This window comes from Aristolochia californica, unplaced genomic scaffold (genome assembly GCF_029961685.1).
Source record: "Aristolochia californica isolate CCGP_79_NKW_82.1479 unplaced genomic scaffold, dmAriCali1.0.hap1 SCAF_2, whole genome shotgun sequence".
NCBI lineage: Eukaryota > Viridiplantae > Streptophyta > Magnoliopsida > Piperales > Aristolochiaceae > Aristolochia > Aristolochia californica.
Window position 1 is genome coordinate 45,384,277 of NW_027181881.1, and position 13,143 is coordinate 45,397,419.

General features: G+C 37.1%; 2 protein-coding genes across 2 annotated transcripts; both read left to right on the forward strand.

The window, feature by feature from the left end:
* Positions 1-929, forward strand: LOC137957190 (uncharacterized). The gene has a single exon (XM_068804926.1). The coding sequence runs from the start codon at positions 168-170 to the stop codon at positions 855-857; it is 690 nt and encodes a 229-aa protein (XP_068661027.1). The 5' UTR covers positions 1-167; the 3' UTR covers positions 858-929.
* A 2,723-nt stretch (positions 930-3,652) lies between these two features.
* LOC137956257 (exocyst complex component EXO70A1-like) lies at positions 3,653-12,954 on the forward strand. The gene is made up of 12 exons (XM_068803664.1): positions 3,653-4,177; positions 4,276-4,371; positions 5,335-5,540; positions 5,806-6,039; positions 6,229-6,367; positions 6,470-6,679; positions 8,451-8,656; positions 9,241-9,444; positions 9,591-9,690; positions 10,553-10,668; positions 10,903-11,049; positions 12,426-12,954. Exons 1-12 carry the CDS (start codon positions 4,019-4,021, stop codon positions 12,541-12,543), a joined length of 1,935 nt encoding a protein of 644 aa, XP_068659765.1. The 5' UTR covers positions 3,653-4,018; the 3' UTR covers positions 12,544-12,954.
* Positions 12,955-13,143: the final 189 nt, after the last annotated feature.

Below are 13,143 nucleotides of genomic sequence, written 5' to 3' on the forward strand. Positions count from 1 at the left end.
ATTGTTAGACATCCGTCGAAGACGATTCAAAAGGGGGACCAGTCTCTTCCTCATCAAACAGCAACTTCGTCGCCATTTCACTACTTCCAAAAGAAAGATCCGTGAACAGACGTGTAACGACGTACGTGCAGATTCCTTTCTCCGGCGACCGTTCCCAGCAACGAAGGATGATCGCCTTGACGATCCTCAGCCTCTACCTCTTGCTTCTCTTCGTTCTAGTTACACTCTCCCTTCTCATCTCCCTTCTCTTTCTTGCGTGGTGGAGGAGAAGGTTTCGGCGAGAGACTAGTACTGCTGCGCCGTCGGAGATGTCGACCGAGCCGTACAAGAGCCCTTCGAAGGAGATGCTGTACTACTTCTGCTGGAAGAATCAGGCTCGAGTCGAGCCGGCTGGGGCGTGGGCCGCCTCTGACACGGGGTCGCCGACGAAGATGCAGGAAGCGGAAGACTTCGACAAGCTGTACAGTCGGTCCAGGATTCTGTACACTATAGACGAGGAGAAGGAGACGGAGACGGAGACGGAAATGGAGGAGGAGAGGTACATATCGGAGGAGACAGAATCGTTTCATGGTGGGACTGAGACGGGAATCGACGGGTACGGATTAGCGGATCTCGATATAGAGAACGATCCACAGCAGTTCTATTCGCCCTTATCCTCGCCACAGTTCTACACGCCATATTCTTCTCCGTCACGCGGGAGATCGCCGGAGCGTGAAGCCGCCGAAGTCTCCGGTATGCCGGAGGTTAGAGTGAAAATTCCGACTCCGATGGGATTTCCAGCTGCTGATGACCGAAGCCCCGGTGACGTGCGGGCCCAGTCGGATTGTGATTGGAACCGTCGACTGGGGCCCACATGAAGACTGAGTTTGTCAGAAGTTTGTTGGGAAACGAAACTCAGTTTACGACTTTATGCATATTATATTCTCCAATTTCCTTTTTCACCTTTGCTCATTTTACATCAGAAGCTCGCATCGCAGCTCTGGGAACGCAGTCACAACTCAAAAATACAGAATGGAGATCTATTCGGTTTTTCTTTCTATGTCGTCGTTGCTGCTCTTCTATTTGCCTCATCGTGGTACAGACTGGCGACTGGTAAAGGGTCTCTGTTTTAACGTAATCAGACGCTAAAACTGACTAGAGCTAGGATTTGGGAGATATCTATTGTCCGCTTACCTGCTAGGGTGACGGATAAGGAGAATACGTCCTCATAGCACCTAAGTATTTAGTCTTTGGCAGGGAGCACCCAATTTTTTAGTTAATTGTTGCAATCGGGGTAAGACTCAAGGTGCTCTCAGAAACTTTAAACTTCACGCAATTGGCCCAATCGATAACGACGTTTTATCTAAACACATGAAATGCCGGAAGTCAAAGGTCTTGATTCAGAGATGAGACATCCAATGTGACTCGCGCGTACTTGCCTATCCATCAATTTGATTTAAATATTTTCAACTCTATTTATCCCTAAACCTAAAATCTTAATCCAACTTTAGCCCAATAATTTTTAATGGAGCACTTATATGTAAATTTTGTATAAAATATATTTCAAATAAATTGTATATAAAACTATGGACACATTTTACATCAAATTTGTTTTGACTTCTACTTAAAATAAGGCATGACCTTCACGTCAAATTGGGTTTGAGCTCTACTTAAAATTGGGCATAACCTCTATATATTAACCTTGTATAAAATTATTTATGTACCGTAATGACAGAAGAATTTTTTCATTCCAACTAGTATAATTATCTATATTCAAAGGAATAATATAGGAATAATCAAATTTTGGAAGAGATAAAGTTTGAACAATTACAAAATAATAAAAAAAAAAACTCACTAAAACATGGAATGAAGCCAAATATTGAAAATTTATCCATGTAAATAAATTCAAACAAATAAATCAATATGTCATTATAATCTTTCATGTGGGCTTAGATTATATCACATAAAGTGATTTATATCACTTTATGATGGGATAAAAAATTGTCTTGTAAAGAAATTTTTTAGGCCTGTGGGTAATTAGATTTTTTTTAGTATTTTTGTCTCGTTCTGATTAATCTCTTAAATATAATATTTTTACCCTATGGGCTTAAATTATTATATCTCCATAATTAATCATAATTTTTATGTCATTTACTTTATGTATATAAGTTTAATATCACTAAATATTTTCATAAATAAGAATGTTGTGGCTATTACTCAATTATTCAAATGTAAACAAAAATATGACATAAAAATAATTGACTAAAATTGATGTCAATTATTAATTCCTTTTATTTAGGTCAACCAAAAATTTGAGCATAGAAAATTAAGTATGCATAAAAACCAAATTTTTTTTACTAAATATACATCTATTCATTCATATTTGAATGTGAAATTATTTAATTCATATGAAGTAAATGAGAAATAACATAAAAAAATAAACATACTGATTTTCTAGTTATTCAAATATCTATTAAATGCATCCAAATACAACCCTCGAGGTCAAATGGATTAGAGGTCATTTCCTTAAAATTTAAGTTGAAGTTGTGGGCATAAAAATATTATTTTTTCTTAGGATTTTCTATTCGACAGAGCGAGTTTGAACCCGCATGGAATCTCCATCCCCACCTCGACGCCGGGCACCATTGTAATTGATTTTGGCACACCCAACAAACAAAAATTTGAACCGGTAAAACCAAAAACGCATCACGGAGGCTCCACTATTGGGAGGAGGCCTCAAAAAACTCCAATGACTACTCCCCCAAAAATTGTTATCCAAACTGGTGTAAATCTTCTGTCTCCAAATATGTCTGAGTCAAGGATTGTTTGTGCCAGGAAGTTGGGTCCGTCAACAAGTCGACACTGGCATGATGGAAAAACAGGTTCGTGTCCATTGAAAATTTGGGAGATGGAAAGGTTTGGCGTCAGGTACCGACTCTTGACCCTGGGTTTAAGTAAACGAGTCGATTTGCGAGCTCGTGAATCAAACCGAGCCTTATTCTGGTTCGGTTAGTTAACTTAAACGAGTAGCAAACCCGATCTCAAATCGAATTCAATATTAATTTTATTAGAATGAAACCAATCTGGAACCAAACAGCGGTCAAGCTGCCATTGGGCTTGGTTCGATGCTACCCTTAGAGACACGAGAGTACTTGACGAAAGGTTCAGTTCGTAATGCCGTCGCCCCGTTTCCGTGACCTCCACCAACTTTGGCCTCTAAGAACTACAAAAGAGGACTACGCACGTGTCAGGCTTCATGGAAATATGGTGCCAGCAGGAGTGGAATAGTAAAAAAACCGGGAGAGCCTAGTGGTCACGAGTGTCCACATCGGACCCTTCACTTAAGAAAATAGAAATAAAACGAAAGGAGAAATATTGGATAAAATAGGTTTGCTTGGGCAGAACGCAGGAGTTTAAATTCCGTGATAAACTATTTGCCATTAAAATGCATTTGTGCATAAAAACATGTGAGACGTCAAATATTTTAAATAATCCATAATTTTTGCGTCGGTCTCAACTGGGAAATGTGTTATCTGCCCTTATAACTTAATATTAAAATATACAAAACATTAGAAGGTGTTCACTGTTCAGGACAGGAAGAGGAAGTCCAGGCTCCAAGATGGGTTCAAATTTCTCCTCTTTCAGCGAAGATTCTAAAGTCTAAACTAATCTCTATTATTAAATTCTTAAAATGCAGTTCATTGTTGGCGAGTGGCGACGCTGCGACAGGTCACGGCTGGGTCACATATAATCGGCTTTTAATTAATAAAACTATAAAATTGCTTACATAAATTGAAAAGTGAAATGAGCACAAAAAGAATCGGAAGAAAATCCGACGCCTCCTGATCCTCCACCCCAGTCTCCTGTTGGCCTAAATCCGAAGTCGGACTGACGGAACAATCCTCGATTTCTTTCTTCGCTTCTCTCGTCGAATTGTAAAGGCTGAAATCATTTTTCATTTTTTTTCCTTTTGGTGTTGTTCGTTTAATGGATGCATAGGATGCAGCGTTGAGATTTGAGCGGAGGAGGTAGAAGAGAAATGGGCGTTCCTCTTCCCATGGAAACCCTAGCCGAGCGAGCGGCTTTCATGCGGGAGTCTCTGCTGAAGAGCCAGATGATCACAGACGACATGGTTGCGATTCTCGGTTCTTTCGATCACCGGCTCTCCGCTCTGGAGGCAGCTATGCGCCCCACTCAGGTACCTGTGGTTCCCTCGATCTTGTCGAACAATGGGCATCGGATAAACTCTGTTTTGGTTTAAATTTTTGTTTATTCGAAATTTTATTTCTCGGTTAGGCGAGGACGCATTCGATCAGGAAGGCACATGAGAACATTGACAAGACATTAAAGTCTGCGGACGTTATTTTGGAGCAATTCGATCTTTCCCGTCAGGTCGGTGTTGCCTTTTCCTTGTTTTTATGGAGTGAATTTCTGTATGTTTGAAAAGGTTTCTCGGTTTCAAAGTAAACTTGATTTTGATAACTGGTGCTTGTGAGTTGAGATGCAATCTTGCATTTCGGTAACACTTCAGGAAAAAAGCTATAATAGAAACGTAGACTTTGAAAATGCATTTTTGGTCGTAGTCTGTTCTCCATTTCTACGCTTCACCAACAGGCAATTTGGACGCTTTGCTATAAATGTGATTATTTTCCAGTTGCTGGTTTTTTCGCTATACCGGTCTCAATGAATGTTAGTCCTGAAACTAATAAAAAAGTACTTGCAAATGGATATCGGGGAGGTGGGCAGCTAATTTGAACAGGACAGAGTGAAATTATGTTCACTCAACAACTTTACCAAGGAAAAACAAAATTCCTTCATGCTATTGATATGTCTACGTGCAAATAAAAAATGGTGAGGCCAAGCATATCGTATTCAACGAAGAATTTTCATAATTCTGTCTTTTACTGAAAATTAAACTTGTTACGTTCTGTTTAAATTGCTCTTAGTGCCACTAGAATTGTTTCTTGCGTAAGTTCACTTCCTATCCTGGCAAATTTCATGCAAGTTCAGTTAGAGCCTTCACTATAGCGAGTACTAGATTTTTTGGCTTTCCTATATCTCCTTGAAATTTAATAGTTACTATCAAACAATTTTTATTTATTTTTGTGTTTGTTCATGAAAAACATGTGAGGAACAAATGAGAGAGCCTTTTGAATTTAATCCTCTTTGATGTGAGTGAAACAGATATACTACTTCTCGACAGAATATGTTGTATTCAGTTGGAAAATGAAATATCTTTTTCTCTGGTAGCTAAAAATAGCCTTCACATGCTAATCTAAACTATTAACTGGTTATTTCAGAGGTAGTACACATTTCACAGTTTTTTGTTGTTTTCCTGATCCTTCAACTATGCAGGCAGAAGCTAAAATACTGCGAGGGCCTCATGAAGACCTGGAAAGTTATCTTGAGGCTGTTGATCAATTGAGAAGCAATGTTCGTTTCTTCAACTCGAACAAAACCTTTAAGAGTAGTGATGGAGTACTTAACCATGCAAACGGCCTGCTCGCTAAAGCCATTCTAAAACTAGAAGAGGAGTTTAGGCAGCTCTTAAACTCTTATAGGTTTGTTACCTTTGTGCTTAATGACTCTATAATGCAGGTTTAGAACAGTGGCCGAAATTCTTCAGTTTTTTAAATTTACACAATTATTTTGGATTTCAATATTAACTTTGGAAACAAAATCATGCTTCTATTTATTTATGTTATTATTTATTTATTTATTTATTATATTTGCATGAGCACTGTGTTAACAGAACTGGAGATTGACATTCTTTAGTTCTTTTATAATTCAAATATGATCTGTCTTCTGACTCTATTCACATTTCAGTAAACCTACAGAACCAGATCGCCTTTTTGACTGTCTGCCAAATAGTCTGCGCCCATCATCCAGCTCACCTGGGCAACCAGGAGGTGACAAGAGCAGTCATCAGGCAAAATCTTTAGAAAATGCTGTGTACACACCTCCAACTCTCATCCCCCCAAGGATCATGCCCCTCCTCCATGATTTAGCTGTCCAAATGGTTCAAGCCGGTCACCAACAGCAGTGTTCGAAAATTTACAGGTAATATCTTTCACTCTCTCATATTCTGGCAGTCTCTCGTATTCTGCACAAATTATCTATAAGGAATACATAAAATTAAACAAATCTTTTTGTTTTATTTTGAGCATGTTTGCATACTTGTTGTTTTGTGTTTTAAAATTGTATCAAAGTTCTCTACATTTGTTTCAAGTACATTTTTTACCTTTTCAGAGATACTCGTGCTTCTGTGTTGGAGCAAAGCATTCGAAAGCTAGGTGTAGAAAGACTTAATAAAGATGATGTGCAAAAAATGCAGTGGGAGGTTTTGGAGGCTAAGATAGGGAACTGGATTCATTACATGCGGATTGCTGTAAGAATTTTAAATGTGAATCAGAAGCTTTGGCGCCAGCTTTTTATTCACTTATTTGTTTATTTTATTGAAATTTGGAAACATTGATTGTGCTTCAAACAGGTGAAATTGCTTTTTGCTGCAGAAAAGAAAGTATGTGATCAAATTTTTGAAGGAGTTGATCTTCGGGACATCTGTTTTGCAGAAGTAACTGCAAACAGTGTGGCAATGCTTCTGAGTTTTGGGGAGGCAATTGCCAGAAGTAAAAGGTCACCAGAGAAGTTGTTTGTACTTCTAGACATGTATGAAATAATGCGTGAACTTCAGCCTGAGGTATAGTAGTTTTCCTTCATGTTCAATTAGCTCATTTTTCTTATTTGCTGATGAAAAATTGGTAAAGGTTGACTTGTATTTTTGTAATTGCTCTTATTCCACAGAAGAATAAGTTGCCTGTATTATGTTTGCTTGCATATCATTTTATTATTCTTTCAGTAAATTCTTCTTTCAGTTAATTCTTCTTCTTACTTGGAAGGGTTGTGAAATGGAGAAGTAATAATGCAGTAGCAGTTGTTGAAATAGATAATTGTTATTTCTTGGTGTCCATGTCATATTTTCTCGAAGTTTTTCATTTTTAGGCTTAGGAACCTTTGTGATACACTAACTTATCTCCAAAGTTCTTGTTTCACCAACAATTAACATAATAGAAGGCACAAAATGTCTCTCTCTTCTTCATTCTGTCACTTACTGCTTCATATTGATGTCCTCTAACTCCACAGTTTGCACAATTTAGATAGGCAGGTAATGAAAAGAAATATTCATGCCGAAAATCACCACAAAAATGCAAAATATGAAAAAGTTGATCCTGAATCATCAAATTCAATCACCCTGTATGCTAGATAACCGAATGCCACTTTGTATTACTACAATACTACTGTAATAGTACTGATGCAACATTATGACCTGGCAACATTTGATTCTTGCTGTAAAACCTAGTAATCATCTATGAAGAACCCCACAAGGGAACAGTCTGGATATAACAAAGCATTTTTTTTAATAAAGCATTCTTTGTATTCAGTAGCAAAAGACTGTACTCCTCAAACAAACAAACAAACAAAAAAAACAAAAAACAAAAAACTCAATACTGGATGCTTTAGTAAGACTACATATCTTTAGAAATAATAAAAGTTTATTTTTTATTATCTCTTAAACTTTCTCAGTCTATACTTCTTCAGAAAAAGTTTCCTGGTCTGTATGCTTGTTCAACCTGTATTCTTTTTTGGGTATGGCAATTCAGAGGGCCTTGCTCTTGATCTTAAGGATGACATTTTTGGGTAGTTAGACTCTATGTCTTACTGTAATCTGTTATTCTTATGATGTTTTAGCTGGAAGTTGTAATACTGAGGAATGCATTCGACACTGAATTGTTGTATCTTGTTTTACTATCTACTTCCTAAATTGTTGCACTTGCACCACTCAACTTACATGACGTAAAGTTAACTTACACTTTTTAGAACAAATATGAAAGAGCTACGGAAGAAGTAGAAGGTGGTCTATCTTAGTAAATGTCAATTTGTATGACACTCTACCTTTCATTTGAGAATTTACAAGACAATTGACGTTTGTAGGTCCTGTTATGTCTCAAAATGGAAGGCGTTATCGTTGTACTATTTCTGTGACTAATGGAAAAAATATTAACTAATAGTTTTTTAAAAAGGTACCTTTAGAAATTTGCTAGGTATCTGTAGAGATCTTACTGACACAAGATAATTAAGTAATATTTTACTGATGAGAGAAATTTCAGGCAATAGACTCCAATTTTATTTTAACAAGCTCTAGATATAATACATCTGCTGTAAGAAAAGTAAATGACAGAAGCTGAGACGGGTAGGTAGGACCTTATTGTTGTATTCTTGTGCTCTATTTCCTATTTCTGTGATATATTAGGTATAAACCAAAAACGAAATGATACATCGTGACAATTTAAAAAAAAGGATTGATTAATTGGTATGTTTTAGTACCTTCTCGGTGTTTTTGCCTTCACTCATTCATCTAGACATGACCTGTTTGTACATATTGACTTTTTTTTTGTGTGTAATTATTACAGATTGAGTCCATATTTGAGGGCAAGCCTTGCAATGAAATGCGAGAAGCTGCATTGTCTTTGACAAAGCGGTTGGCTCAGACAGCTCAAGAAACATTTGGTGATTTTGAAGAGGCTGTAGAGAAAGATGCTACCAAAACAGCTGTGCTGGATGGCACAGTTCATCCCCTCACCAGTTATGTTATCAATTATGTAAAATTTCTGTTTGAGTAAGTACAACTATCCTGTGTAGCCTGCCAGATCTCTAGTAGGTCTGTTTGATTACTTTTACCAAACCTACAATTGTCCTGCTTGAATTATTGTGTCAGAATCATATGTAAGTGTATGCTTTGGGTCATGGGCAAAGATGTTGAAATCACTTCTGAATGCAATAGGGTCCAACATGTTCAGAGAGAATGCACCTAATGGGAAGTTTTAATTGCCTATCAGAATGTTTCTTCCTAAGTCACTATGTCAGAAAACTCACTTTATTGCATACCATCAAGAGAGATTCATCATTACACCCGATAAAAAAAGTGACTCTTCTTTCTTCATATCTCCAACATTCAATGCATTCAAATTGGCTCCTTAAGATTCTCTGATGTCACACTGGTTGTTTTTCTTGTGTTTATCCCCTCATTACTGTCTAATGTCTTTGCCAAATGTTTCTTTCTTGTTTTACTGATTTTCTTCAGTTTTTAACCATCAAAATCTCGAAGGGCGTATTGCAATCTTCTTTGTTCTATTTATGTATAAATTATATTTGTACTCACGATTAATCTAGTCTGTACAATTTTCTGCTATTTGTACACAGTTACCAGTCAACATTGAAGCAACTCTTCCAGGAATTTGATATTGGAGGAGATGGCTCAAATTCCCAATTGGCAAATGTGACAATGAGAATAATGCAAGCGCTTCAGACCAACTTAGATGGAAAATCTAAGCAATACAAGGATCCTGCCTTGACTCAGCTATTCCTTATGAATAATATTCACTATATGGTCAGATCAGTGCGCAGGTGTGTTCAGTATTCTCGTAACTGCTGCTAATGTTGTTTCTTTGTTTACCCATTTGATCTTTTCTTTGTTTTTCATTCTGTTTTTCTATGTTTTTTTGCTACAGAAATTTGCTTTTCTTTTATTACAATTTGTTGTGTTCTTCCAGGTCAGAGGCAAAGGATTTGTTGGGGGATGACTGGGTGCAAAGACACCGGAGAATTGTTCAGCAGCATGCAAACCAGTATAAAAGGGTTGCATGGGGAAAGGTTGTATTTTAGCATTCTTTCTTACACATCCTTGTTGCACTTCAAAAGAAGGAGAAAACTCTCTATGCTTTCAAGTCTGGCCAGTGTCGTGTATATGTATTATGTACTTGGCCTTGCTTTATGATATTTTGGTTTTACTTAATTATAATAGCTTCTTCTGAAAAAAAAGAGCTAACATTTTAGCCACTTAAAACAAATATGTTACTTGTTTGTCGAAATTGGGTGTACCTATGTGTAGTAGCTGCTCACATTTAACTGTTATTGAGAAGAATGATTCCTGTGGAAAGATGAAAGCTGGGCACGTTTTCATTCCTTTTCAATGCCAGGACACTTATTTTTTCTTGTAATTTATTTTTTATGAAGGCAGTGTTACTTTTTAATTCCCTGTATTCATCATTCAACACATAAGTGAATCTTATAAATTTGCCAACATGAAGAAGGGATAGTATTTTTGTAATTCACCCTTTCTTTTTAATTTTTCTTACATTCTCGGAGCTTTAAACAGCTCTTTGTACATTCTCTCCTTATTTCTAATCTTTTGGCTGTTCACTAAATAGGAAAGTAACAGAGTGTTTTTAGATAAACATTGAAATGCCTCTCATATTTTTGAACTAAATTTAATCAGATGCATCTTTAAGGAAAAAGTCCTAAAGCACCTTGAGAATAAGTTCCTGGATATAGATGATACAGGAAGATTTATAGAGAATGCTCTATTAGCAGATTCAACTGGTTCATGCCAACAATAATAGTAGGGAATACTCACTTTTAATAGGAATTTTTATTAATTGAAAAATTCCTTATGAAATCTAAATTGTTGTCAATTTAACTGCTCGGATCTTATGCCCTTGTATTTCTGATGCAGATTCTTCAGTGTCTTTCTGTTCAAAGCACCGGTTCTTCTGGGGGGGGTAGTGGTATGGGTGCTGACGGTGGTAGCGGTGCCAACTCTGGAGTTTCAAGAGCAATGGTGAAAGATAGGTGAGATATCCCTGGCCCTTGAATTTCAGAGCAAACATCTGGGACTCTAAAAAGTAGCTCAACCTTTATATCGTGTCCATTGGAATTGCAATATGCAAGTCTCTGCTGCTTAAAATATTCCTCCTGCCATAATATGGCTGACCTGTTATATGATTGTGGTTGTGTTTTTTATGTTTATCATCCTTCTTTTTGCTTTATATTTTTCACTGATTGGTTTTACTTTTCTTTTTTCAGGTTCAAGACATTTAACATGCAGTTTGAGGAACTTCATCAAAGGCAATCTCAGTGGACTGTACCTGACAATGAGTTGCGAGAATCTTTACGGTTGGCTGTTGCCGAAGTTTTGTTACCTGCTTACAGATCATTTATCAAACGGTTTGGGTACGTTTGTTAATTCTAACCTCTGGTTGTGTTTACATTTCACGTTCTTTTCCATTTTCCATTTTTCCTGGTCTGTGCGCCCGTATAACTCTGTCTCGATTGTGGTATGGTGTGTACATTTATTTTCCCCCGTTCTGCTCTATGACTGCTCATCATTAGTCTTTGTGTCAATTGTGTTATGATGTATACTTTTATCCTCCCCCATTCTGCACTGTTCTTTGTTTTTCGTTTTTTTTTTTTTTTTGGATAAAAATTCTGCTCTGATCTTTGTTAGCACTGTGTGTTGGCTGTTGCCATTTTTTAATCATCATCTTGATCCATTTGTTTTATCTCTTCTGTTTTTTCACTGAACTTTCAACTGGCATCAATGAAACTCTTCTACCCATGCACTAGTTAGATCTCTGTGGGAGTGCCAACTATCTCAAATGGCTTGCTTTCTTCTTGTTTAGTGATGTTCTTTTCAATATTTGCTTTTTTCCTACTTTTGTCATGCTGCCATCTCAATACTTTTTATCTCTATCAGCCTCTTTTTTCTATACATGGTGCCTCTTTTTCTATACACGGTGTTTGTTCATAGTGCAACGGTCTACTCCATATACTTGTGGGCACAACAGGTGTCTTTTGCAGTGTCTTCAATATTTTTGAATAAGCCTATTGTATGACATATAGATACTAATCCACGTGCATATGGGTAGCATTTATAAAATGTGGCCCATCCCTCTCAAGCTCCATGTACCCTGAGTAACAGGAAGTTATTTATTATACTGTTTTAATATAGATATCAGGCATCCTCATTTTCTTATGGTGTTTCTTTTTTAAAATAAAGGCGATAATTAGATTTCATTAAAGAAAAGAATTACAAGCTTGTCCCATAACTGACCAGCCGAGCTGGGAAAATCATGCAAAAATGGCTGAAAACAGAAAAACTATAACTGTACAATAATGGAGTTCTAGTTAATTGGAAATGTCTTAGAAATGTTATCTTGACAGTTCACAATCTAGATTTGCATTTAGCATAGGAATATCAGTTCTTTTCCAGGAAAACATCTTTATATCAAACTTATTGCAAAATGACAGCTTGTAAAACCTTTTCCTTTTGGGTAATTAGCCAGCAAAACCTTATCCTTATTCTAGGGGAGTTGTTTGATCTGCACTTGAAATCAGTATTTGTTTTCTTTATGTGAAGTAGATGAGTGCTGCTCTGTCATGTCCAAAACAGGAAATTTAGGCAACTTAGCAGGTCCATTGGATAGATGGCCCTTCTTGCCCTTCTTTTTTTATGGCTTATTGTTGCATATCTGTTGAGAGTGTAGTGTTTTCTTCCCAGTCTTCATCGTGATTGTCAAAATGATCAATTTTACAAATGTATTTTTCAGGTCAATGATTGAAAATGGAAAGAACCCAACAAAATACATCAGATACACGCCTGAAGACCTTGACCGCATGCTAGGTGAGTTTTTTGAAGGGAAGACTTGGAATGAACCCAGGCGGTAGATCGATTGCCATCCATTGTCTTGATCCAGCGTTTGTAAGTAGACCTGTTTGTTACGTCTCACTTGAAACATCGACAGTTGTGATTAATTCTTCTTGAAAAATAATGTGGGGGTCTTCTCTATACCCTTGTGTCTCCACGGAGCCATTTCTCCACCCTTGTGTCTCCACAGAGCCATATCTCCACCCTTTTGTCTCAACAGTGCCATTTCTTCACTCTTGCTCCGCAAAGAATTAATTTTGTCTTAAGCTGGTCCTGTTTTACCATTTTGTGCAATAACTCATGGTTTTCTAGCTTGTTTTGGTGGCTGTCAATGCTTTGCAACCACCCGACTGATTTTTTTTTTTTTTTTTTTTTTTTGTTGCAAAATTATGCCTCTATTAGAATTATACTTTTGAGTTGTTGGATGGACACCGTTGTGCTGTCGAATTGCAAAAACTATATATCCTTTCTTCCACGGACACCGGCTCTGCAGACTTGTCCATCGTAGTCTTTTCTTTCTAAATCCAGCAAGCGATATCTCGAAAATACAGTGTACCTTCCAATGTATTCCGATTTCCGACTCGGGGAAAACTAAAAACAGAATCGACAATCCACCGACC

Bases quoted from the DNA above. Each gene is read 5' to 3' on its own strand.
- LOC137957190 (XM_068804926.1), top strand. From the start codon at position 168: ATGATCGCCTTGACGATCCTCAGCCTCTACCTCTTGCTTCTCTTCGTT.
- LOC137956257 (XM_068803664.1), top strand. From the start codon at position 4,019: ATGGGCGTTCCTCTTCCCATGGAAACCCTAGCCGAGCGAGCGGCTTTC. The intron at 6,680-8,450 runs GTATAGTAGTTT...TAATTATTACAG, and splicing joins TGCGTGAACTTCAGCCTGAG to ATTGAGTCCATATTTGAGGG. The intron at 10,669-10,902 runs GTGAGATATCCC...TTCTTTTTTCAG, and splicing joins AGAGCAATGGTGAAAGATAG to GTTCAAGACATTTAACATGC.